Below are 27,860 nucleotides of genomic sequence, written 5' to 3'. Positions count from 1 at the left end.
GATTGCTTGCAATACTATGATAATTGCTTGTATTTGATATATTTTGCAAACAGAAATATTATTACCTTTGTACATGGATATCATTTAAATACATTTATAAATTTGACATCAGTGCATGTCTTACATGCAAAATGTTCCATGTTATTTGTTTAAAATGCTAATGATCGTAATTTATTTTAAGAAGAATGATTCTAATTTATAACTTTCTTTCTAATATACTGTATAGATAAAATTATTTTAATGTAGCTTTGAATATTATCATTTTGTTGTTTGGCATATTATAAAATGTATCTTTAAGTATTGGACTGCTCTTGGCAAATTTTCGTTAAATAAAGTTGAAGATATATAATAGAATTTAGAGAAACCTTGAAGAAATTAACCCGTGTGATCAGTGCTGACTAAAACCAACATGCTCATCTGATGTGTCTGATCAAAATTGATTGGTTAGATAGAGTGTTGCACTGTGAAATGGGCAGTCCAGGTTTGAATACCAGACAGTGCAGGTCACTTTAGTTGTTATTGATCATGTCATCCTTTCTATGGTCATTTGCACTGTACCTGTGCTCTAGCAGAGGTTATCAGTTCCGTGTGATAGTGTAGGCAGAGGTTATCAGTTCCGTGTGATAGTGTAGGCAGAGGTTATCAGTTCCGTGTGATAGTGTAGGCAGAGGTTATCAGTTCCGTGTGATAGTGTAGGCAGAGGTTATCAGTTCCGTGTGATAGTGTAGGCAGAGGTTATCAGTTCCGTGTGATAGTGTAGGCAGAGGTTATCAGTTCCATGTGATAGTGTAGGCAGAAGTTATCAGTTCCGTGTGATAGTGTAGGCAGAGGTTATCAGTTCCGTGTGATAGTGTAGACAGAGGTTATCAGTTCCTTGTGATAGTGTAGGCAACTTGTACTAGTAAACTGCTTGACAGCCATGACAGTCCAGGAACGATGGGCTGGCTGAATAGTGCTCTGGTTAATTCAGTATAGCTTACTGCCGTAATCCGGGGTGAAAACTACCAACACCACCACCACCACCAGTGTCTAATCATGGTCTGCATTTTTCCCTATTCAATCACTGCTTATTTTGAAAATTTCCCTAAAAATGATGAATGGTTCAGTTAATATAAAAAGATGGACTAGTCCATTTAAGATAATGAGCTCAGTAAAGGTAAAGTTTTAATTTCTTTTCTTTGTCATTGTTACTTAAAGCGGGACCAAAGATAATAGAGGCGCCGGAGAACACCGGGGAAGATATTGAAGGTAACGCTACCCTGAGATGTCGGGCAACAGGTTCACCGTTACCTAAAGTATTCTGGAAACGACAAGATGGTAGACCGCTTGATTCAAACAAAATAAAACAATTTGCTAGAGGAGATCTGTTCATTACAGGTAGGTCACATATAATACCTCATTATGACATATATTAGTTTAAACATATTTATTTTAGCTTGATTGTGAAAGAATTTATTGCAACTTATATTTATCACTTTAGAGTCCGCTTCCTGGAACTATCCAGTCCTGCTGTCAAATGAGGAAATATGATCATGTCTCGAGTAGGGCTCAAACCCAATAATTGCTCCCTGTGTTGAGAGGCAGACACTTTAACCACTAGGTCACTGCTCCCCTCTTTGAAATATATTGATAAATAAAAATTCTAATTTGACCTTAATTAGCCCTTAACCTGTTACAAATATTTTCGTTACAAATTTTTTCAATGATATTTGTTCTGCTTATAATTCACACATTAATGTTTTGTCTGTATTACTGCATTCAAGGGAGAGAATTTGATTAAAATGATTTTTTCAAAAAGTATAGCTTGGCAGCGAATGATAAAATACTAAGAGGATATTTTTTCGTTTAAGTGAAATATGGTATATATTTTCACAAAACATGATAAAATGACACATATTTTCACGAGTAGGGACGGCGAGTGAAAATATGTGGCATTTTATCATGTTGAGTTGTCATATTGTCTTGTTTTGCATGCGATATTTAGCGCTACATTGTGACGTCACTTAAACAACTCTAAACGTCTGTACAGCGTTAATGACTGAATTAAAGATACTGGTGTTTGGATTTATTTTCTTAGACCATTTTCTATCATTCTAGATAGATTTTAAAACAAAATTCAACGAAAAAATGTTTTGTATTTATCAAATTTTTCAAACAAAATGGCGAAAGAAGTCCCTTAAAATAAATTTTGACTCCGCCCACTTTCATATTTATATTTCATATTTATTTTAGAAAAATATGAAATATATTTGACTGATATAGCACCATATTTTATGGATAAAATTAAATAAATATTTATATTGTTTAAATATTTACATCAGTATGCATGTAATTTAGAGAAGATATTAATTTTGTTTACAGGGTAAATTTGATAAGTCTTTTAAATAAATTTTACTCTATGATTTCTTTTAGATCACTTCTAAGCAAGATATTTTCTATTTTAACCAATTTTACACCAAGCTGTATTTCTGGGTGATCTTGGCATGATATGCTACTACAAGATCACCTTTTTTCCTATTGACATGTGTGTTTCACTTGTTTTTCTATCATTTTGTTTTAAAAAGAATTATTTTGAAACATTTTGTATGTAGATTTAAGGAAGGCTGATGAGGGAAGTTATGTGTGTGTTGCCCAGAACCAGTTTGGAACAGTATCAGCATCTGCCTATCTTACTGTTACCGGAATAGGTAAATATGATCAGTCAGTTCATACAATGTGTATATCACTTGTGTTTGAACATATTTCTTACTTTAATTCTTAATCACATAACATTTTGTAACACCCGAGGCTAACCAAAATCATCTTTGCTATTTCCGCTCCTTGTGACTTAAATTGTGTTGATGTGCTGTACAACAAAACAAAATATTTCCACCAAAACATTTTAGTTAAGTTCAGTTTGAAGTCAGATCTCATTACATTTATAAGTTTACAATATTAATCTCATTTATGCTGCCATATAAGTAACGTTGTGTTTTACTTTGTTTTGTATGCCTAAGATGACCTTGTATGTAATAGAGATATACATGTATAATAAATACAATTTTTAAGGATAGTGAGATTATTTTTCTTTGGTTGGGTTTAACATCTCACCAACATTGCAAAGGTCCAAGGCAGTGATTGATGTTCCAGCTTTACTGGTGGAGGTAGACCTCAGGTGTCCCTCTGTACATTATTGTAGGCACAAATGGGCACCTGAATAGAACCGCTGACGTTCCGTAAGCTAGCTGGATAGCTTCCTCACATGAATCATCAAAGACACTGGAGCTGCTCAAATGAGCCGCGTCATGATAAAACCAACATAATGGGTTTGCGGCCAGCATGGATCCAGACCAGCCTGCACATCCGCGCAGTCTGATCAGGATCCATGCTGTTTGCTTACCAACTCTATTACAAGTAGAGAAACTGATAGCGAACAGCATGGATCCTGATCAGACTGCACGGATGCGCAGGCTGGTCTGGATCCATGCTGGTCGCAAACGCACTATGTTGGTTTTATCATGACGCAGCTCAAACCTACAGCAGTGAGAGGCAAGAATGGTCAGATGTCATTGATACATGGATGTATTGTGATTAACTCCGCTACAGTATCATGATACAATTCTGAGGTATCACTACACAGTGATACATTTTTCTATAGTATGATACTGTATCGTGATAGAACCAAGATATTGTGATTATGATACTGTTTGTACTGCAAACGAGATATTGTTATAATATGATGATGCTGTATCATGATAGAACCAATATATTGTAATAATATCATGACATATTTTAGCTCCAATTTGGTATTAAAAATAAATTGCTTTTACTTTTAAGTTCCACCACTGATTGGCTACATGGACCCTGTTATACAGGTCACTACAGGTGATTCAGTTGAATTAAACTGCCAGGTATTACTTGGAAATCCTAAACCAAAAGTCAACTGGTTATATGAAGGTCAGGCAATAACAACTGATGAATTTACCACAAAATCTGGTGATGGCAATGTTAACATTGATGATGTTCAGGTAAAATAATGTATGATGTTTAATTTATAATACAACACATTTAAAGGGTTCATTTACATTGGACATTCATAAGATTTCTGTAATCTTTATACACCACTGCTCTGGGTTTATGAAATAATTTTCATTTTAATTAAAAAAAACAAAACATTGTATAATATTGTAAATATATCATCAAGACTTATATTTTCAGTTAAGTTTATTTCAACATGTAAGAATTGCAATATATATTATATAATACACATATACCAGGTGGAACTAAGTATACAACTGTTTATACCTGTTAAATATCTGTAGAACTAGAATTATAGAACATTTATACTTGTAGTGTTTGTCTAAATATAAAGACCAGATTTCAGAAAGTTGTCAATTTACACCATTTTTATGCCCCCACAGAGTGGGAGCATATAGCGTTGCACTTGTCCGTCCGAGTGTCTGTCACGCCGTACGTCTGTCCGAGCAAACATTTGATATTTATGAGCTTCATTCCGTAGTTAAATAAAGAACAAAAGCTCATAAAATTCAAATTAAGAGCTATTTTTTTGATTTTATGAGCTGATTTTGCTTATGGACTTTGGTCCAGGTGTAGTTTATGAGCTGACTTACCTCTTAAATATCAAAAGTTGGTCCGTCCGTCCGTCTGTCCGTACGTCCCGAAATCTTGTGAACGCAACTCCTCTTAAACCGGATGGCAGATTTTGCTTAAACTTCCAGGGATGAACAACCTTAATGTGTAGATGGTAGTAAAGGAAGGAATTTTTGCTGCGACCAAATTTAACAGAATTATGGCCCTTTGTTGATTTTTTCACTATATACTATGTAGAAATTTTGTGAACACAACTCCTCTTAAACCGGATGGCAGATTTTGCTTAAACTTCCAGGGATGAACAACCTTAATGTGTAGATGGTAGTAAAGGAAGGAATTTTTGCTGCGACCAAATTTAACAGAATTATGGCCCTTTGTTGATTTTTTCACTATATACTATGTAGAAATTTTGTGAACACAACTCCTCTTAAACCGGATGGCAGATTTTGCTTAAACATCCAGGGATGAACAATCTTAATGTGTAGATGGTAGTAAAGGAAGGAATTTTTGCTGCGACCAAATTTAACAGAATTATGGCCCTTTGTTGATTTTTTCACTATATACTATGTAGAAATTTTGTGAATACAACTCCTCTTAAACCGGATGGCAGATTTTGCTTAAACTTCCAGGGATGAATAACCTTAGTGTGTAGATGGTAGTAAAGGAAGGAATTTTTGCTGCAACCAAATTTAACAGAATTATGGCCCTTTGTTGATTTTTTCACTATATCCTATGTAAAAAATTTTGTGAACGCAACTCCTCTTAAACCGGATGGCAGATTTTGCTTAAACTTCCAGGGATAAACAACCTTAATGTGTAGATGGTTGTAAAGGAAGGAATTTTTGCTGCGACCAAATTTAACAGAATTATGGCCCTTTGTTGGTTTTTAGTTTTCAACTTGTGGCACAATAATTGTAGTCCAAAAAATATTTGACCTAGAGTCATTATATTGACAGAACAGTGGCGTGTGGGGGCATCCGTGTCCTATGGACACATTTCTAGTTAGTTTTTAACTGCTGCAGAGAAAAATGAACTTCACTTGAAAACAGTCATATATGTGTACATTTCCAAAGACTGGTCTATATAGTGTATAGTAATCTTGAAGGGTTTACTGTTTTACAAGTTGAAGCAGTGATATAAGAATATATATATGTATATATGAGCCGCGTCACGACAAAACCAACATAATGGGTTTGCGACCAGCATGGATCCAGACCAGCCTGAGCATCCGCGCAGTCTGATCAGGATCCATGCTGTTCGCTATCAGTTTCTCTTCTTGTAATAGAGTTGATAAGTGAACAGCATGGATCTTGATCAGACTGCTCGGATGCGCAGGCTGGTCTGGATCAATGCTGGTCGCAAACCCATTATGTTGGTTTTGTCATGACGCGGCTCATATATATGTATGATTATTTCAGGCATTCCATGGTGGAGACTACCTGTGTCTAGCTTCTAATGTTGGCGGGAATGCTTCCTTTCTAGTGAGGGTTGAAGTTCAAGGTAATGTTTATATTTTTATAGTCTTCTGTTGACAAGAACAATATGTTATTTCAGCTTACATTGTAACTTTCTATCTTGTATACTAACACCATATATTATTCAGTAATGACCCTTGACACTCCCACTTTGCCACTTGTAATAATGTTTAATTTTATGAAATTAACGAAAATTAACACCTAAACAGACAAATGATTCCTTTAATTATTTACTGGTAACATACATTATATTATTTGTATTTTTCAGTTCCGCCAATATTTGGGTTTGACTCGCCGGAAGATAACGTAACAGATTTTAGAATTAACCAAGGTGATACTGTAGTTCTTCCTTGTAATGTACAGGGAGATCCAACACCTTTGATAACATGGTGAGTTAAATTCTTTCTTGAATGATTGGCGAAGTCCTTTGTTTTTTAGCCCATTTGTCACAAAGTGACAGGGTGAGCTTTTGTGATCGCTTTTCGTCTGGCGTCCGTCCGGCGTCCGTCCGTAAACTTTTTCTTTAAATGACATCTCCTCATAAACCACTAAGCCAATTTCATCCAAACTTCACAGGAATGTTCCTTTGGTGGTCACCTTTAAAAATTGTTCAAAGAATTTAATTTCATGCAGAACTCTGGCTGCCATGGCAACCAAAAGAAAAAACTTTAAATATCTTCTTCTAAAAAACCCAAAGAGCTTAAGCTTAGATATTTGGCATGAAACATCTTCTAGTGAGTGTCTACCAAGTCTATCAAAATTGAGCCCAGGGGGTCATTGATTTTTCCTATATGCATATAGTAAAAACTTAAAAAACTTCTTTTAAAGAACCCAAAGAGCTAGAGCTAAGATATTTAGCATGAAACATCTCCTTATGGGTGTCTACCAAGATTGTTCAAATAAAAGCCCTGGGGTCAAAATTGGCTTCACCCCAGGGGGTCATTGATTTTTCCTATATGCATATAGTAAAAACTTAAAAATCTTCTTTTAAAGAACCCAAAGGGCTAGAGCTAAGATATTCGGCATGAAACATGTTCTAATGTATGTCTACCAAGTTTGGTCAAATAAAAGCCCTGGGGTCAAAATTGGCCCGCCCTGGGGGTCATTGATTTTCCTTATATGTGTATAGCAAAAACTTAAAAAATCTTCTTTGAAAAAAAACAAATAGCTAGAGTTTAGATACTAAGCATGAAACATCTTCTAGTGAGTGTCTACCAAGTTTGTTCAAATAAAAGCCCTGGGGTCAAAATTGGCCCCGCCCCAGGGGGTCATTGACTTTCCCTATATGCATATAGTAAAAACTTAAAAATCTTCTTTTAAAGAACCCAAATAGCTAGAGCTAAGATATTTAGCATGAAACATCTTCTTATGGGTGTCTACCAATTTTGTTCAAATAAAAGCTCTGGGGTCAAAATTGGCCCCACCCCAGGGGGTCATTGATTTTCCTTATATGTGTATAGCAAAAACTTAAAAATCTTCTTTGAAAAAACCCGAATAGCTAGAGTTTAGATATTAAGCATGAAACATTTTCTAGTAAGTGTCTACAAAGATTTTTCAAATAAAAGCCCTGGGGTCAAAACTGGCCCTACCCAAGGGGTCTCATTGTTTTTTACTATATCTGTAAAGAAAAAATTCAACGAGCTAGACCTTAGATGTTTAGCATGAAACATCTTCTAATGGGTGTCTACCATGTTTGTTCAAATAAAAGCCCTGGAGTTTTAAACTGACCCCGCTCTGGGGGCCTATATACATGTGAGTGACTTCAGGGCCATCATGGCCCTCTTGTTTAATATGCTTTCCATAATATGGGCGAGGATAATCAAATCCACACAATTTAAATAAAATAGTGCATGTTTTATCAAGTTTTATGAATTATGAGCTTATATGAAACAAGGTTCCTGAAATTCAAGATTCTTAAATGAATATTATTACCTAGCTTGTTGTAATATTTATTACCTTACAACCTCTGGGAACCTGTAGAATTGCAAGATTTTATATACTGTTTCTGTATTCAGGTTCATGTTTAACATTAACTGGTTCATCTTTAACATACTGTCTCTGTATTCAGGTTTAAGTTAATTAATGTCTCTGCATTCAGGTTCAAGTTTAACATATTATTCCTGTAGTAAAAGTTAAACATACTGTTCCAGTATTTATGTTCAAGTTTTAGATATTGTTCCTGTATTCATGACTGTTCAGGTTTAACATAGTGTACCTGTTTTCAGAATCTAGTTTAACATATTGTTCCTGTAGTTAAAGTTTTACATACTGTTCCTGTATTCATGTACAAGTTTAACATATTGTTCCTGTTTTCAGGTTCAAGTTTAACATACCGTTCCTGTATTCAGGTTCAAGTTACACATACCTTTCCTGTTTTCATGTTCAAGTTTAACATATTGTTCCTGTTTTCATGTTCAAGTTTAACATACCGTTCCTGTTTTCAGGTTCAAGTTAAACACACCGTTCCTGTTTTCATGTTCAAGTTAAACATACCGTTCCTGTTTTCATGTTCAAGTTTAACATATTGTTCCTGTTTTCAGGTTCAAGTTTAATGTACCGTTCCTGTTTTCAGGTTCAAGTTAAACATACCGTTCCTTTTTTCATGTTCAAGTTTAACATATTGTTCCTGTTTTCAGGTTCAAGTTTAACATACCGTTCCTGTTTTCATGTTCAAGTTTAACATATTGTTCCTGTTTTCATGTTCAAGAGTAACATTTATTCCTGTTTTCAGGTTCAAGTTTAACATAGCGTTCCAGTATATATGTTCAAGTTTTAGATATTGTTCCTGTTTTCAAGTTTAAGTTTAATATTACTGCTTCTGTATTCTGGCTAATGTTTATCATATTGTCTATTCAGGTCAAAGTTTATCATACTGTTCCAGTGTTCAGGTTCAAGTTTTACATACTGTTCCAGTATTCAGGTGAAAGTTTAACATACTGTATCTGTATTTAGGTTCAAGGATGAAAGTCCCATTTCACTGACAGACTATCATTACTATATAAGAGAAGATGGGAGTTTAGAGATTTTCTCGGCCGAGGCCACTGATACTGGTGAATACAGATGTCAGGCCACTAATATAGCTGGAGATATAGAAAAGGTTGTGGACCTTTTTGTTCAGGGTAAATTACCAAGTTATTATTATCCGAACATTTTATCTAGATAACTAAGTAAAGATCAAATTGTAATTCTAGGGTTTTGCTCCCAATTTTAGAAACATTTCCAATTTGGAACAATTTAATACATTATTTGTCCATGTAAGCATTTGATACTTTTTTAATGAAGCCTGTCTAGGGTCTATGCTGGTGGTAGCATAATTTGTGTATTTTGATATTGAAAAAATTTAAATTTTTAACGGACTGTGTCAATATTCAAAACAATGTTTGTTTAAAATTTCAGAAGATTAAGGATTTAATTTGTTTTATGTTTAGTGAAACCAACAATAGCTGGAGAGCCTAATGAAAGATTGACTGTGACAGAGAACGAGACAGTTGTGTTGCCATGTGTCGGTAGTGGTGTACCAACACCTGAAATAACATGGAGGAAAAACTTTGTACCGTTTAATCCTACATCAGAAAAGTACCTGTTTGGAGATTATGGGTTGACAATTTTAAACTCAAAGATTGAGGATAAAGCCATCTACGAGTGTATTGTAACAAATGTGGCAGGATCTGAGACCAAAGTTATTACCCTTGTTGTACAGAGTAAGTTATCAATTAAAATGGTGGACTGATTGATTTGAAGAAACCCCCTTCTTGGTCAAGGTGTTGTGGTAGCTAATAATCCAGGGATTGCTGATCTGATCTTGGGCAAGGCAGTTTTTTCCAGAACATTGAGTCTAATGGTCATTTGTCTCTCACAGTAGATTCAGAAATCATGTGGGATAAGAATCCAGTCATTTAGCAAGAAATTGGTTATTACTTGTTAGCTATCAAGGACATGTGGTTAGGAGGAACTTCCACCAAGATATGAAAGAAAATGTAATGAAATCGGCTTAAAAACAAAACCACAAAATTACTGATCTCCTAGTCCTGTTACATGTTAGATAGCTATCAAGCTAGGGTAAGAAGGCTGGCGACTTAAAGCAGTATGTCTCCATATTAACCTTTTACCCCATGAGCATATTGCGAAAAATGGCCATTTTCATTGAAAAGCCTCCTGTAACAAGTTCAAACTGCTATGAAACTATGAAAAATGCTCCAATGCTGATGAAACTTGGCACAAATGTTGACTAGACCATAGCCTTTGTAACAGCATGTTTAATCGTAAATTTTCTGTTACCATGGCAACAGGGGGACGTCTCAAAATTGCCAAAAATCACTATTTTGCATTGTTTTTTCCCTCAAAACTGATTTCAACGTGCTGCAACTTCTCAATGAATTGAGATGGAGTAAAAGGCTTTTCAGCGTCCGTTACTAGTTACCCTAAGATCGACCTGAGGCCATTTGTCACTTCTTTTAACAACATTTCTCAAACGAAAACAGTGTTTGGGACCTAAACAGGGCATTTTTTCACTGTTTGAGGCCTCAAATAATTTGGGGGGGGGGTGGCAAAAAGCCGTCTAAACACGCTAATACAGTACACTCCGCTTATAACGAACTCATTGGGACATTTGAAATCTGTTCCTTATATCCGGAGTTCCTTGTAAGCATATAGCAAATTTGTTCCTTGTATTAGGAGTTTTTATAGCGAACAGATTTGCATTTAACGAACTGATTATTTACCATCGTCCATTACGAAAAGCATTTGTTTTAGAAAAATTAGTCACTCATATCTTTTATAGACACAATACCCGAGAGCGTCCTTTTTTTTAAATTTAAAAATCCTTTGTTATTTCAGTTTTAGTTTTACTCCGTTTCACAATTTCTCATGAAATACATTATTTTATTTCTTAACTCAGTGCTTTTTGTTTTCTTACCATGATTAAGAATAAACAAGATTTTCGATTTTTCTTCCTTTTGAATATCTTCTATTATGTTTTAAGCGTGACTTTTACTTATAAAAGATATAGATATCTTTTCATTTCAATCAATCATACTTTGTGTGATTATGTTGAAAACCGATTATAAATGATTATAATTATTTTACTTGAGCAAAACTATTTAAGAAAAGAAATAACAGAATAAAAGGAATAACCGTTTTTTCTTGGTTACAAGAACTAGTGCTAATAGAAAATAATAGAAAACTATTAAGTACTGCTATAAAAATTCATTTTTACAGCTGAATAGAAGTACATACAACAATAAACGGTACATCTGGCCGAGTTTTTATCCGTGCCATTATGAAAACGAAAGTTGAAAATGCGGGATCTATAATTTTACAGATAGCCGATATTTTAGAGTACGTTATAAAGGTGTAATTTTCCGTACTTTTAACTAAATTGGGACTAAGAAATGAGTTCCTTATAAGCGATAATTCCTTATAACCGTGTTCGTTGTAACCGCATTTTTTTTATATTAAATAAAGAAGGGCAAAATTCGGGCCGAAAAAAATTGTTCCTTATAACCGGAAGTTCGCTATAACCGTGTTCGCTATAAGTGAAGTTTACTGTATAAGGGAAAAGGTTAATGCTAATTTTGATGAATATTTTGAAAATGTATTTGAATGTGTAATATTGTGAAGTTACCAAAAGGAAGCAATTTACACATTATCAATGGCACTTTCAAACCGTGTAAATTACCAAAACATGGTCAAAGTATGCATAAATTGCCATTACTGTGTTAGTAACACAGTAGAAATTTGATTGTAAATACGAAAAAAAAAACCAGTCATTAATTGCACATAACATGAAAAATATTACTTGAATCTTGAAACTTTTTACTTTTCCTAACATCTTAGTAAGTTTGATTTTATTGAAATATTTTGACTCATCTGGAGGCATGTAGCTTTAACCTAGGTGCTGCTCTTTTCAGAAGCTTGTCATGTGACCTAAACAGTGATAATCAGAACAAAAAAGATTATTTGTTTTAGTATCTGGTATTTTCTTTTTACGCACACATTATTTTTGAATACTATTTTTATGTAAATGTACATTACTGTTTATTTTATTAATAGAATATACATGTTCATTTCAAATATATTCAGAAAAGATTTATTTAGTTGATTGATTCAAACATTTCAAACATTTATGTAGTATCATAGCATATCAAAGATTCATGCACAATTGTCACTTAAAAACTACTTGCAGCTGTATGAAATATGTCTATATTTATGCCACAGTTCCGCCAGTGATTCTAGACAAGGGTGCCTCAGAGATCACTGTTATCAAAGGAGATGATGTGACATTGCTTTGTGAAAACTTCGGTAACCCAGTACCTACAGTTGACTGGAAGAAAGACGAGACAGTACTTACAGTGTTTGATGAAGTCAGTGGATTTACAGAGTCCGAGAATGGATCGTTACTTATAGAGTCTGTTAGAGTAGATCACTCTGGTAGATATGTCTGTGTGGTAGAAAACAATGCTGGAATAGCTACAAGGGATTTTACTTTGAATGTATTAGGTAATACAACTTGACTGTAAAAGATGTTTCAATTTGAATGTATTAGGTAATAAGTTTAACAGTACATGTATTAGCTAAGTAAAAAATGACTCTATTAGTTGAAAATATGAATGTATTAGGTAATTAATTTATTAGTATTTGTATTACAGCTAAGCAAAAATTGATTCTATAAGGCTAAGAAATGACTGTATTAGGTAAAACAGTTATACTGTTACAGATTAAGGTTATACATTTATTATTATTATGCCCCCGCCATGTAATGGCCGGGGCATATAGTGTTACCCTGTTCCGTCATTCCGTCCTTCCGTCCTTCCATCCTTCCGTCCTTCCATCCTTCCGTCCTTCCGTCATTCTGTCATTCCGTCATCATCAGTTTCCGTTCATTATCTTAAGAACGGTTGCAAACATTCAACTCAAATTTGACATATGGATATGTCATGAGAAAATACAGGTCAAGTTCGAATTTGGTCATGGTTCGATGATTTTTGGCAGAGTTATGCCCCTTTTACTTTGAAAATGATATGAAATTTCAGTTTCCGTTCATTATCTCCCCAACGGTACAACACATTCAACTTAAACTTGACATATGGATATGTCATGAGAAAATACAGGTCAAGTTCGAATTTGGTCATGGTTCGATGATTTTTGGCAGAGTTATGCCCCTTTTACTTTGAAAATAATATGAAATTTTCAGTTTCCGTTCATTATCTCCCCAAAGGTACAACACATTCAACTCAAACTTGACATATGGATATGTCATGAGAAAATACAGGTCAAGTTCGAATTTGGTCGTGGTTCGATGATTTTTGGCAGAGTTATGCCCCTTTTACTTTGAAAATAATATGAAATTTTCAGTTTCCGTTTATTATCTCCCCAAAGGTACAACACATTCAACTCAAACTTGACATATGGATGTGTCAAAGGAATGGGCAGGTCAAGTTCAAATTTGGTCATGGTTCAATGATTTTTGGCAGAGTAATGCCCCTTTCACTTTGAAAATAATATGAAATTTACAGTTTCTGTTCATTATTTACCCAACACTGTGTTACATATTCAACTTAAATTTGACATATGGATATGTCAAAGGAATGGGCAGGTCAAGTTGGAGTTTGGTCATGGTTTGATGATTTTTTGGCAGAGTTATGTCCCTTTCACTTTGAAAATAATATAGATATATCTTAGGAATAAGCAGTTTAAGTTTGAATTTGGTTGTAGTTCAATGATTTAAGACAAACTTATCTTTCCTGAATGTTGGAAAAAATTTGAACTTTCACTTTCAGCACTCTTACTTTTAGCCATTATTTTGGCTACAAATATGCAATATGCTATTTTTAAAAGGTTTAGACTGAATAATTTCAGTGCCTTGAACATTGTATGAAAATGGTTTGTGTTAACATTGAAAAGTTTTAAGGGCTTTGAACTTAAAATGAAAAAAATTAATTAAAGCACCATCTGAAATTTTGGCTGCATGCGGGGGCATCCGTGGCATGATGACACATTTCTAGTCTTGTAATAAAATTTGACACTATAAGGTTGTAAAAATTTGACAGTGTTACATGTTGTATATTTTCTGTTTTAAGTAAAAGTGTGTTGGCCCTTTTTGTATTTTTGCATAAAAAAGGAGTGTGTGTTTTTTTGCATCTTTTGTGTATTAGAAAAGAAAATTACTCACCTGTTGTGTAATACTAATAGTTAAAGGCCCACTATGTCCCAGAATTGCTTCCATTTTTATTTCTTCTTTGTAAGAATCCAGGAGTTCTTTGTATGATTCCAGAAGTCCAACTATTTGAAAACATGTAGTTATTTGAACTGAGTTGAATTTTTCAATGCATTTTACATTATATTTAGATCCTCCAAAATTACCTTCAAACCTGACCAAGTATAAAGAAATAATAGAGGGCAGTCCGGTGGTTATCCGGTGCCCGGCCTCCGGTACACCTCAACCATTGATCACATGGTATAAGGATGGTTTGCTGATCACCGGAGATCATGGTGGACTGGCTATACTGGACGATGGTTCCCTGGAGATTTTAGATGCAGAAGCTGAGGATTCCTCTGTGTATACTTGTATAGCCGAGAACCAGGCTGGTGAAGTGGAGCATGATGTTGAAGTTAAAGTTATAGGTAAAAACGTTTAATTCAAGTGAGATTTTATTCAAATACAGTTTCACTAATGGTACTGAATTATCTTTTTGTTCTATAAAAATCCTTTGATATTAAATTGTGTTAAAATATTAAAGGAGCCAGGCTATGAAGAAAAGTTGTACAATCACATTATCACCTTATCCAGTCACATTGGCTGTTTCTGATATTAAACACAAATATCAGCAAAAAAGAGTAAAATGTTCTCTAAAACAAACAAAACATTTTTTTGTGGCTTTTGGTAAGGATTTCATACACAAAACATCTGCTTTCATAGGATTTTACAACTTTGTTTGTTTAATTTAGATATTGCAGAGAATTATTCTTAGACATCATTTAGATATTGCAGAGAATTATTCTAAGACTTACATTTAATTTTAATGATGAAAATAATTTTCTTTAATTCTGATTTGCTTAGAGCAGCACGCCTCCAGATCCACGCTAATTTTCATGAAATTTTAAAAATGTATTTGAATGTATAATATTGTGAAACAGGGTCTTTCAAATAGAATGGTCTGGAGACAGACCAGTTTTACGAAAAATGCTGTCTCGGTTGAGTCATGTTGAGTCATGTGATATAGCACCCTTAGAAATCAAATTATAAGATAATATTTTGTTAAATCAATAAAAAAATTACTAAAAACTAACTCTGACTACATTATATTATCAGTTTTTACTTTAAAAGTAACAATTTCATAGATTTGCAATGAAATTAGAATTATCTAAGGTAAAAATCTACTGCTCATATTTGAAAATAGGTCCGAGTTTCATGAGCTTTTTTAAATTTATGCATTGTTCAATGACAAAATAGAAATTGATTTTACAGAGAAAAGATGCTATTAAATTGTATCATGTAAAAATATTATAATATTTCACTATATTATTTGCAAATATTTGATGTTTAATTTGGTGCATTTTCAAAATGACGCCGATTATCGGCAAATATTCTGAACAAACAATTCTATTCGAAAGACCCTGTGTGAAATAACCAAAAGGAAGTAATTTGCACATTATCAATGGCACTTATAACCCACATAAATTACCAAAAAGTTGTCAAAATATGCATAAATAGCCCTTACTGTGTTAGTAACGCAGTAGAAATATAGTTGTAAATATTTAAAAATCAGTCATTAACCACACATAACATGTAAAATATTACTTGAATCTTGAATCATTTTACTTTTCCCAAAATCGTGGTACATATTTCTCAAGTTTGATTTTCTTGAAATATTTTGACTCATCTGGAGGCATGCAGCTTTAAGCACTTTGTATACTATGTCATATACATGTATACATATAAATTATACCATGAAGGACTGAAGCATTCACAAATAACTATATATTTCTACATTGTACATGGTTCAAACCATGTGAGTGCATTAAATTTATCATTGTGTTTCGTTCTTTATGGCATATTTTTTATTTAAATGTCATAACTTCATAATTGAGCCGAGTTGTGTCAAAACCAACATAGTGCGTTTGCGACCAGCAATGGATCCAGATCAGCCTGCTCTTCCGTGCAACCTAAATATTAGAGTGTCTGAACAAGATTGTTTTTATTACAGTTAAACCAAAGTTGACAGGGAAAGATCAAGGTCAGGATGGTGTAGTTGATGATAAGAATGTGATAATTGGTAACAATATAACATTGGTATGTCCAGTAGAAGGTGATCCTCAACCTACAATAACCTGGCTACAGTAAGTACAGATCATATATGTATTGTAGAACAATGTTCATTAATGATTATTTAATATTATAATCCATTAATTGGCTTCAAGATTGATGTAATTTGCTAATTTTCTTAAATTTCAGTAAAGAGTATGAAAGAGATGTGTTAATTACTCAGTTTAAAGTCTTTGACTTTTAAGCTAGAAGTGTTGTGATTACTTGAAATAATTTATGATTCTGCAAATAACTTGTTTCCTTAGGACATGACCTTAGCTGCTAATAATTCATAACATATTTTCATGAAACTTGATTATAAAATAATTTTTGGACATGAAAGAAATTATTTTAATTTGAATCCTTTGTCAGTATGTTTAAGTGTTACAAAAGGTAGCAAGAGTCATTCATTATATTTATGCAAGTTTCTATCCTTTTATAGCAAAGGTTTGCTTAATAAATGTCTTCCCCTTGGAAAAAAAATGCTTTAAAATCTTGCAGTTTTTCCCAAAGAGAGGGCGAAAACTGACTTAACATCAAGCTTTTTCTTTCCTTTTGCAAAAATGTTTAGTTTTTTTTTCCCCCTTAAATTAATAGGAAGAGCCCTGTCCTCTACATGTGAACACTGGCCCTGTTACCATGGCTACTGACATTAAGTTAACAAGTACATGTTGATATTACAGGAATGGATACGCGTTACAACGATCTGAGTTGGGTACAGTGTATGAAATATCATCAGATGGAATGAACCTGACTGTTTACTCCGCAGACGTGGACGATACAGCCAGATATACATGTATAGCTGAAAATATTGGCGGTGAAGTGGAGAAAAGTTTTGATCTTAATGTTCATGGTATTACAGTGATTTTTCACCTTACAGAACAGAGGCCTACAAAAGGCTTTTTCCCAATCGAAATTCTCTTTTGAATCATGCAGTTTTCCCAAAAATCTGAACTTGTACCAGCTTTTTTAATTCCCAAATTTGTTGAGCAATAATTCCTCCCAAAATCAAAATGCAAAGACCTCTTCCCAATTAAGAGAGAAAAACTACTAGGGTATTTCTATATTTGTATATGGACATTTGCTATATTAAATTGACTCACTAACACCATGTTATCAACATATATCTGTTACATTTTTAAATATTTGATTAAGAAACTAGTAATTTATGTAACACCTTTTAATTGAAAATGTTGGCATTTTGCCAAGACAATGGCTGGATAAGTTAATATACTTTGTTTTAAAATGACATTTATATATACCATTTTGTATGAATGACATATGTTCTTATGTTAATTTTCAGTGCCACCAAACATTGATCCAGACTCAGTGTCACCTGATGTTAACATTATAAACAAAGACAGCTCTCTCTACATAGATTGTCCTGTAACAGGAATTCCTAGACCCAATGTTCTATGGTATAGTTTACACATATATTTTACAATAATTATAATCTTGAACCTAACATGTATTCCCTTACAACAATAAGGAATTTCCAGATATTTTACCAACATATAGAATGTCTTTTCAATAATGTAGTATATGATTTTATATAGGTAAAATGTATAACAGTTAATTTTCACAAATGGTAAACAAAGAAATATAAAAGTAAATTCTGTGAACTATAAATATATCTTTGTAAATAAAAATATATGTGAATACAATATGTCATGTTTTTCATAAGGATGACATATTCGTAGAGACAAACTTTTGCGAAGTCTTATAATTCTTTCTATACACGTAAGACAAGATTCAGCATACAGTATTGACAAAATCTTTCAGTGCACACCAAAAATGTTAAAGTTTTCTTTGTTAAAAAAAATATTACCTATAAATAGTCTATTATTATAAAATAAATTTACCCATTCCTGGTGTAATTATCTTATACCTAGGTACAAGGACGGAGATTTATTGTCACCAGAAAATGACCCAAACTTACATGTACATGCTGATGGTCGTAGATTAGAGATCGTTGGGGCGCAGGTGTCAGACTCTGGGAAATACAAGTGTGTAGGAGAAAATGTAGCTGGACGTACAGAACAAGAATTTGATGTTGATGTACATGGTGAGTTTATTATGATGTCTAATGTCTTATATTATATATCTCATAGTATTGCCAAAATCTGTATTTAACTTTAACATTTAATTTTGAATTTAGTCAGGTGAGTTTGAAGGAATATAACAGATATAATGTTTGCAGAGTAGTATGATATAAATTTACAGCTTAAAGTTAAAAAAGTTTGACTGTTCTGTTATTTATTAACCTTGTAATGAGTGATTTTTGAAATTTTGAATGAACAGTTTCTTTAGAGACACTGTTAACTATTGGTTTATAATGATATGCCTTTAACATGCTTTCAAATAGTACTCTTTGATGATAAAATTGCTATTATTAAGTTTCTTACTTGTGATACTTTAACTCTGTATACTTTAACTCTGTTAAGTTTTTATTTTTAAATTTCTATTTATTAAATAGTTGGCCCTGTGATCGAGCGCCCCGGAGAGATTGAGAAGCCTGAGATAATTAGCAACGAATCTATCAGTCTTACATGTCCTGCCTCGGGTATACCATTACCAAGAATTACCTGGTATAAAAATAATCAAATAATATCAGCAAATACCAGTCGTATCACCTTGTTAGATGATGGATGGACTCTGAGAATAACCTCTGTAAATGTTGAAGATTCTGCCAGGTATAGTACATGTAATACTCATACAGTTATACTATATCAAGCTCATGTAAAGTTTTTAATTGTATAAATAATTGATAAAACTTTTCAATTTAGATTCATTAATTGCCAACTTGCCTTGCTTTGATTTTGGAAATTGTTACTGCTAATGAAGGAGTTCATAATTATAAAGTTGACCAGCCAATAGTCAGTATTTAGAATGCATGATAGCAAGGTCAAACCTGATTTGATACTCTAACCTGGACTCACCATTATGTATTGATGTAGTTCTCAGAGTAATTTCTGTCGCTTAGTTTAACAGTTGACATAGTCAAATGAATAGTACCGGTAAGTTTAGCTTATTGCTAAATGCCTTGTGTGGTCAATTTGATAAAAAGGTGATCTTGTTTTCTGCAATGACTTAATGCTGAAATAAAATAAATCTGAATATTGAGATTGCAATGTAACTATAAATAAATTTCATACATGTTTTCATGTAGAGCTCAGAATGAGGCTGGTGATTGCAATGTTACTATAAATAAACTATTCCTACAGGTATACATGTAGAGCTCAGAATGAGACTGGTGATTGCAATGTTACTATCATTACACTAGTCCTGTTGGCTCAGAATGAGGCTGGAGATTGCAATGTTACTATAAATAAACTTTTCCTATAGGTATACATGTAGATTTCAGAATGAGGCTAAGGATTGCAATGTTACTATAAATAAGCTATTCCTATAGGTATACATGTAGAGCTCAGAATGAGGCTGTTGATTGCAATGTTACTATAAATAAACTATTCCTGTAGGTATACATGAAGAGCTCTGAATGAGGCTGGTGATTGCAATGTTACTATAAATAAACATTTCCTGTAGGTTTACATGTAGAGCTTAAAATGAGGAGCTGAAGATTGCAATGTTACTATAAATAAACTATTCCTGTAGGTATACATGAAGAGCTCAGAATGAGGCTGGTGATTGCAATGTAACTATAAATAAACTATTCCTGTAGGTATACATGTAGAGCTCAGAATGAGGCTGGTGATTGCAATGTTACTATAAATAAACTATTCCTGTAGGTATACATGTAGAGCTCAGAATGAGGCTGGTGATTGCAATGTTACTATAAATAAACTATTCCTGTAGGTATACATGTAGAGCCCAGAATGAGGCTGGTGATGGTGAAAAAGTATTTGATCTTGATGTCTTAGGTGAACAAATACCTGCATGTTTTACTGCTTGAGATTTAAGTGCTAATTGATGATCTTAATTGTAACCTATCTTAGATTTTAATTATATGTTTTAAAATGTTTATCAAAACTAATTTATATACACTGTATTAACATTCATGCATTTTATCAAGCTTCATATTCTGCCTTGCTACTTAAAGCCCATGGCATGAAGCATGTTCTACATGATATACAAAATAAATTTACAAAAAAGGACCAAAGGGAGACAAAAATAATTACAGACCAATTTCAGTACTTCCCCTTATCTCTAAAATAATTGAAAAACATGTATCAGACCACTTAAAGCTCTATTTAGAAACAAACCATTTACTTTACACTGCTCAATCAGGTTTCAGGGCACATCATTCATGTGAGACAGCTCTTACAAATATAATTGATAATTGGATCAGTGCTCTGAATGATGGCAAACTTGTCGGAACTGTTTTTCTAGACTTATCAAAAGCCTTTGATTTAGTGAACCACCAAATTCTTCTAGAAAAACTACCTTTCTATAATTTCTCTTCACATACTATAGATTGGATAAGATCTTATCTATCAGACAGGTCACAAAAAGTCAATGTGTCTGGTGTTTTATCTGAACCAGCTGAAGTTGTCTCAGGAGTGCCTCAGGGCTCAGTCCTTGGGCCCCTACTATTTTTGATATACATAAATGACATCCATCTTCATGTTAAACAGTCAACTACCGATATGTTTGCAGACGACACTTCCCTTACTTCTACTGGAAGTACTTTAACGGAAATGAATTATAATCTTCAAACAGACCTTGATAGTGTTAGCACATGGTGTAGGCAAAATGCAATGATATTAAATGCACAAAAAACTAAGGCCATAAATTTCTCTTTAAAAAATACTAAATCAAAAAATACTGCTTCATCTACTCTGCACCTTCAAAACAAAGAGATAGAATTTACAGACACTGAAAAACTGCTAGGAGTCCAGGTTGACAAAAATCTTAAATGGAAAACACAAATTCAAAATATTATTAAAAAATGCAATTCACAGCTCTATTTGCTTCTTAGAATCAAACAGTACCTTGATCTCCACTCCAGAAAACTCTTTTTTAATGCTTATATTTTTGCCACATATTGACTACTGTTGCATTATTTGGGGAAACTGCAGTAGTGAATTACTTTCGCAAATTGTCAACTTTCAAAAAAGAGCTGCAAGAATTATTTTAGACAAAAGTTTTGATACCCCATCAAATACTCTATTTAAAGAATTAAATTGGATGTCCTTTGATCAAAGAATTATGTACAAAAAGGCAATCCTCATGTATAAATCTATAAATGAACCATCCTTTCCTATTTATATGAAAAATAAATTCCAAACAATAAATGACAAACATGACTTTAACTTAAGATCTATACAAAATGAAAAACTAACTGTACCCAAACCAAAAACAGAATTTTTTAGAAAATCATTTAATTACTCTGGTCCTGTGGTATGGAACAGCATACCAATCCATATTCGAAATTCTGATACCCTGAGGAAATTTCAATCCTCCTATATCCAGTGGCAATTTTCTAACTAATTGTTTGTACATATTGTTTCAAAAACATATACTTTCCATGCTGAAGTTATGAAAATGTCACTTCTCTATGTAAGAAGAAAAAATTGTTTACTTATTTATTGTATTGATATGATGTTTAATGTACATATTTTGTTGTCTAAATGTTGATTGTGATTGTATTTTATGTTGTTTTGTATATACTGAGGCCCGCATGGAAGATCGGGAAACTGAATGTGTTAGCCTCATAAAATAAAGTCGTTACTTACTTACTTACTTACTTACCATGTCTTATAAGCTTATGCAGTTCATTGTGTACCATTGATGGCTTGCGATTACAAGCAAGTGCAACTTCCAGTCACTATACCTGTGTGTAAATAGGAGTCAATATGATCCATATACTTGGACTTTTCTTGTGATAACTAGAAGTAGATTCGTTTCTCTTTTTCCATCGATTCATGTTGTAAGGTAGCCATATTAATGAGAACAGGCCTCTAGGTCATGAATCTTTTTTCTGTGATCAGTCTCGGATCTTGGGATTTTCATTGGTGAATGCACATTCAGTGCTGGTGTCTGGCCAATCAAATACCCGAGATCTGAGTTTGAGATTAGAATATTTCATTTTAACCTCCGGTCCCAGGTTTAAACTGTACAGAATCGTATGATTACAGCTAAAAGAAGATATGAATCAAAAGCAAAGGTTGACTAATGAAACCTCATAATTGCATGGCTAGAAGATCTAATAGACTTGATTTTAATTTTGAATTGGAAGCTCTTTTATTTTATGTAAGATTAGATATAACTAATACATGTACAGTGAATGATAGATTGTAAGTATTTGCATGGAGAAATGTTCATAATTTTTAGAAACATATATTCTTTATTTATACATTTCTACTCATTGCTTATTTGCTTTATTACAGTTTTATATCTGATGATTTTGACAGATCTTATTCTTCAAAAAATAATCTTTTGTAATTGTTTGAAGATAACTAGTGTAATGTCCACAGTGATCGACTTTTCTTTTTTTGCTTTGTAAAGCCATTTTTGTATTTCTTTATTTTAATGATATAAGTCACAAGATAATAAACAAGAAATGTAATATTGTTATTATTTGCTTTGATATTTTTTTCTTCAGTTCCCCCTATGATACAGAGAGAGAATTTGAACCTTGACCCTAAAGTTGTCCTCAATCAATCATTGATTATAAATTGTCTGGTAGAAGGTAAACCTTCCCCTACAATCATATGGTATAAAAATGGGATTCAACTAGATGCATCTGTACAGGTGATATATTTTATAATTACTCAGAGTTAATTAAATAAATATGTGTTAAATATGTTTGCTCCCCAAAAAAATTTGGTGAACCTAGGGGTGCATTATTTTATAATTGCTGCTTTGGTGTTCCATAGGTATGTCACTCTTTCCTATGGTTTAGGTATGTCATGCTTTCCTATGGTTTAGGTATGTCATGCTTTCCTATTGTTTAGGTATGTCACGCTTTCCTATGGTTTAGGTATGTCACGCTTTCCTATGGTTTAGGTATGTCACTCTTTCCTATGGTTTAGGTATGTCACTCTTTCCTATGGTTTAGGTATGTCACTCTTTCCTATGGTTTAGGTATGTCACGCTTTCCTATGGTTTAGGTATGTCACGCTTTCCTATGGTTTAGGTATGTCACGCTTTCCTATGGTTTAGGTATGTCACGCTTTCCTATGGTTTAGGTATGTCACGCTTTCCTATGGTTTAGGTATGTCACGCTTTCCTATGGTTTAGGTATGTCACGCTTTCCTATGGTTTAGGTATGTCACGCTTTCCTATGGTTTAGGTATGTCACGCTTTCCTATGGTTTAGGTATGTCACGCTTTCCTATGGTTTAGGTATGTCATGCTTTCCTATGGTTTAGGTATGTCACGCTTTCCTATGGTTTAGGTATGTCATGCTTTCCTATGGTTTAGGTATGTCATGCTTTCCTATGGTTTAGGTATGTCATGCTTTCCTATGGTTTAGGTATGTCACTCTTTCCTATGGTTTAGGTATGTCACTCTTTCCTATGGTTTAGGTATGTCACTCTTTCCTATGGTTTAGGTATGTCACGCTTTCCTATGGTTTAGGTATGTCACGCTTTCCTATGGTTTAGGTATGTCACGCTTTCCTATGGTTTAGGTATGTCACGCTTTCCTATGGTTTAGGTATGTCACGCTTTCCTATGGTTTAGGTATGTCACGCTTTCCTATGGTTTAGGTATGTCACGCTTTCCTATGGTTTAGGTATGTCACGCTTTCCTATGGTTTAGGTATGTCACGCTTTCCTATGGTTTAGGTATGTCACGCTTTCCTATGGTTTAGGTATGTCACGCTTTCCTATGGTTTAGGTATGTCACGCTTTCCTATGGTTTAGGTATGTCACGCTTTTCTATGGTTTAGGTATGTCACGCTTTTCTATGGTTTAGGTATGTCATGCTTTCCTATGGTTTAGGTATGTCACGCTTTCCTATGGTTTAGGTATGTCACGCTTTCCTATGGTTTAGGTATGTCACGCTTTCCTATGGTTTAGGTATGTCACTCTTTCCTATGGTTTAGGTATGTCACGCTTTCCTATGGTTTAGGTATGTCATGCTTTCCTATGGTTTAGGTATGTCACGCTTTCCTATGGTTTAGGTATGTCACGCTTTCCTATGGTTTAGGTATGTCACGCTTTCCTATGGTTTAGGTATGTCACGCTTTCCTATGGTTTAGGTATGTCACGCTTTCCTATGGTTTAGGTATGTCACGCTTTCCTATGGTTTAGGTATGTCACGCTTTCCTGTGGTTTAGGTATGTCACGCTTTCCTGTGGTTTAGGTATGTCACGCTTTCCTGTGGTTTAGGTATGTCACGCTTTCCTGTGGTTTAGGTATGTCACGCTTTCCTGTGGTTTAGGTATGTCACGCTTTCCTATGGTTTAGGTATGTCACGCTTTCCTGGGGTTTAGGTATGTCACGCTTTCCTATGGTTTAGGTATGTCACGCTTTCCTATGGTTTAGGTACGTCACGCTTTCCTATGGTTTATACAGCTTCTTCATCAATGACAGATAACCCCTTTAAATTTAGAAGTACATGTGGAGACCTTGGTAGGTCCTGTAACTTTGGATGGAGTTTTAGGTCTTTGGAGGTCAATGTCAAAACCAGTTCTTAAAAATAGATTTTACACTTGCTCATTCAGCCTTCATTTATTGACTGATATTTTTGATCAAAGAGAGGAAAATAGATTGGATGGTCCCTTACCATTAAGTCACCGTGTTCAATTTATTCACCAATACTGGCCCTAAAAATATTTTTTACAGTTTTACTTACACTGCTTTTAATAATTGTCTGATGTTTTTCGTACATTTTGTATTTGGTAGGATCATTTTTTGTGTTGGATTTGTCGAGGTCAGTGATACTAAAAATAGATTATTTACAATTTCTATAATATTTGGCTTGTAGTTCATGTACATAAACAAAAGTACAGTTTCTTACCCTCCATATCACAGAAATAAGGCACTTTGAATTCACTGGAGCACAGTTCAATCACCACATCATTCCTGGGCAGGCTGTCCAGCAGTTTACCAGGACTAGATGCCTTCACTTTCACAAGGAACTGCAAAATACTTCTGTACATGTCAGAGAAGAGGTACAATGCAAAAAAAAACCTTAAAATGGATTTCATTATCAATCACATTTAAAATGTTCTGCACTATTTGGGAGCTGAACCCTGGTTGCCTAATTCTAAGTCCAAAGCTTTTAAGTAACTTGATGAAGAGATTTATTATTGTAAACATTGTCGTTTATGTTTAATGTTTTAGCCTCGTTATGAAATTTTATCAAGTGGTCGTCAGTTACGTGTGAAACAAGCCCAGGTGTCGGACACGGCAACATTCCAATGTTTGGCAGAAAACAAAGCTGGAACAGATTCCGTTGACTTTAATCTTAAAGTTCTTGGTAAATATTTGAAATTGTAATGTATTTTGTCAGCTTATATTTAACATTAATAATACAAGTAATGTTTCTAAAGCTACATACTCTCCCGCACACAATGATTTGATAATAATACATAATCAAAAGTTAAAATTACACCACAGGTTAAATTTTTTACAAGAATGTAGTTATATCATATATTTTTATACATCAATTATTTTTTATATAATATACATGTACATGAATAGTAATATTAAAATGGCATCTTTTATCATTATTTCCACTATATGCAGTGCCAGCTACCATTGATTTCCGACGATATAATAAAAACCCGAAAGTTGTTGTCAACGGTAACCTAACAGTTCTGTGCCGGGTAACAGGAGTACCTGTGCCAACAATCTCCTGGTTTAAAGATGGTGAAGATTTAGATGTAGACAGTCTAGATAATGTAGAGGTAGACAACGAGGGACAGGAACTGACTATATACAGTGCACAGGTAATATATATCTGAATGTGTATCACATAATTCCTAACAAATCTTGTAATTTTTCATAGTATATTTTTGGCATTGCTATGTCATTTACTATGTGATGTTGTAATGATAATTTTTTATTTCATTAAAATGATTTTTAACCCTGATTGTTATATTTACGCTAATAATAACAGACTTAAACTACCAGCCATTCATATCAAACACTATACTGTTTAACGCTCAACTTTTGTTTTCTTGTTTAAAATCCTATACAAGTCAGGTCACACTTCATTCAAGTAATCGGATTGCTAGAATGGATTTTCTTGATGAGGAGTTTGATGCTGTGGTATAAACAACTGATTTAATTGATACTGCTGGTTCCCGGCCTCTATGGTTCCTTGTGTGTGTATATGAGTTTATTTATACTCGCAACTGGTTGCCCATATGGACGAGTCCTTCAGAAGAGAATTAGTCATTTTATATCTTGGAGGAGAATGCAAGATACAGATACACAAAGATGCGCCAATTCCTGAAGCTTCTGTTTCTTTATCGTGCCAAATGTTTAAGCACTCATACACGGAACCTTGATTTAAAGTCCCGTCCAAAAAACTGGTTAGTAATTTTATTTGGCCAGCCCGAAATCAAACACACAAGGCCGAGATTACAAGTAGCTCACTCTAACCGATTGAGCTATCCATGCTGGCTGGTTCCTTATCACTGCTAGTGGCTTATATATTGTTACAGTTTGGCTTTATATCAAATTCTAAATTCTGTTATTCTGTTTTATCCCATAATGATATATCCCATATCTGTAGACGTTGTATCAGTTACATGTTATTCACTGAATACAATATCATGTGGGTGTAAAATGTTATAAACATATAATATAATTTATACAGGTTGGAGACACAGCACTGTATACATGTAGAGCTGTGAATGAAGCTGGTGAATCTGATATCTCATATCAAGTAGATGTTCAAGGTAAGTTACTTGATGTTTTAATCAAATAACCAGTCTTATAAAATCGCCACAACTATGCAAATTAGCTAGGTTTATCATTTTTCTGATTAAAGCGGGAAACTGATTTGACCTGCTCTTGGATTATGTAGGTGATGTATTAGGAATCTGACCCTGACCAAATTTTGGCTTGAACAATTTTTTTTCACTTAATTTTTTTCAATGAAAATAATGGTACAGTCTAACTTGCCCATGCGACCACATGTATTAAGCGACTTTTGTCTTAAACGACCACTTTAAATTCCCCCGATCATTTTCTCTCTATATTTTTAATGTATTAAGCGACTTTTGCTCAACGTGACCAGCGACCGCTAATTAGTCACCTAATTGAGAGCAATCTTTTCATTAAACGACCACTTTTACCTGTCAAGTAATTGTGTTTTAAGAGAAGGCCCGGCCCCCTGGTAATTTCACAAGTGTCAACAATCAAAACACAACAAATAAATGTGTGAAAAACTCTATTTCCCAAACCGTTTTAGCGTAAGCAGTATACGCGTGACGTGTATTATCCAATAATATCGATTAAACAATGTAACGCTCCGCCCCTACTGATGTGGTGTATACGCTTCGCTTGTTGACAATTAGACTGCATTGATTGACCTTGAACTTGATAAGCAATTAAATTGGATGTATTTTGTT

General features: G+C 33.8%; 1 protein-coding gene across 2 annotated transcripts in view; it reads left to right on the top strand.

Moving 5' to 3' along the window:
* The first annotated feature begins 1,339 nt into the window (after window positions 1-1,339).
* LOC132713437 (hemicentin-1-like) overlaps window positions 1,340-27,860 on the top strand; it is a 92,597-nt gene continuing 66,076 nt past the window's right edge. For both annotated transcript variants that reach the window (XM_060696039.1, XM_060696040.1), the window contains exons 1-19: window positions 1,340-1,377; window positions 2,592-2,687; window positions 3,817-4,007; window positions 6,009-6,090; window positions 6,334-6,454; window positions 9,018-9,184; window positions 9,494-9,766; window positions 12,282-12,563; window positions 14,412-14,687; window positions 16,271-16,403; window positions 17,052-17,221; window positions 17,672-17,786; window positions 18,261-18,433; window positions 18,845-19,061; window positions 20,185-20,249; window positions 22,934-23,082; window positions 25,621-25,756; window positions 26,026-26,228; window positions 27,104-27,185. In XM_060696039.1, coding sequence (XP_060552022.1) covers window positions 3,837-4,007; window positions 6,009-6,090; window positions 6,334-6,454; window positions 9,018-9,184; window positions 9,494-9,766; window positions 12,282-12,563; window positions 14,412-14,687; window positions 16,271-16,403; window positions 17,052-17,221; window positions 17,672-17,786; window positions 18,261-18,433; window positions 18,845-19,061; window positions 20,185-20,249; window positions 22,934-23,082; window positions 25,621-25,756; window positions 26,026-26,228; window positions 27,104-27,185 — 2,815 coding nt within the window. In that variant the 5' untranslated portion in view covers window positions 1,340-1,377; window positions 2,592-2,687; window positions 3,817-3,836. The remainder of the gene's footprint in view (window positions 1,378-2,591; window positions 2,688-3,816; window positions 4,008-6,008; window positions 6,091-6,333; window positions 6,455-9,017; window positions 9,185-9,493; window positions 9,767-12,281; window positions 12,564-14,411; window positions 14,688-16,270; window positions 16,404-17,051; window positions 17,222-17,671; window positions 17,787-18,260; window positions 18,434-18,844; window positions 19,062-20,184; window positions 20,250-22,933; window positions 23,083-25,620; window positions 25,757-26,025; window positions 26,229-27,103; window positions 27,186-27,860) is intronic.

The sequence above is a fragment of the Ruditapes philippinarum genome, unplaced genomic scaffold, assembly GCF_026571515.1.
Source record: "Ruditapes philippinarum isolate M1 unplaced genomic scaffold, ASM2657151v2 ctg332_1_1_1_1, whole genome shotgun sequence".
In the NCBI taxonomy this organism is placed as follows: Eukaryota; Metazoa; Mollusca; class Bivalvia; order Venerida; family Veneridae; genus Ruditapes; species Ruditapes philippinarum.
The sequence above is the reverse complement of the archived record's forward strand: the minus strand, read 5'-3'. Positions and strand labels throughout refer to the sequence as shown.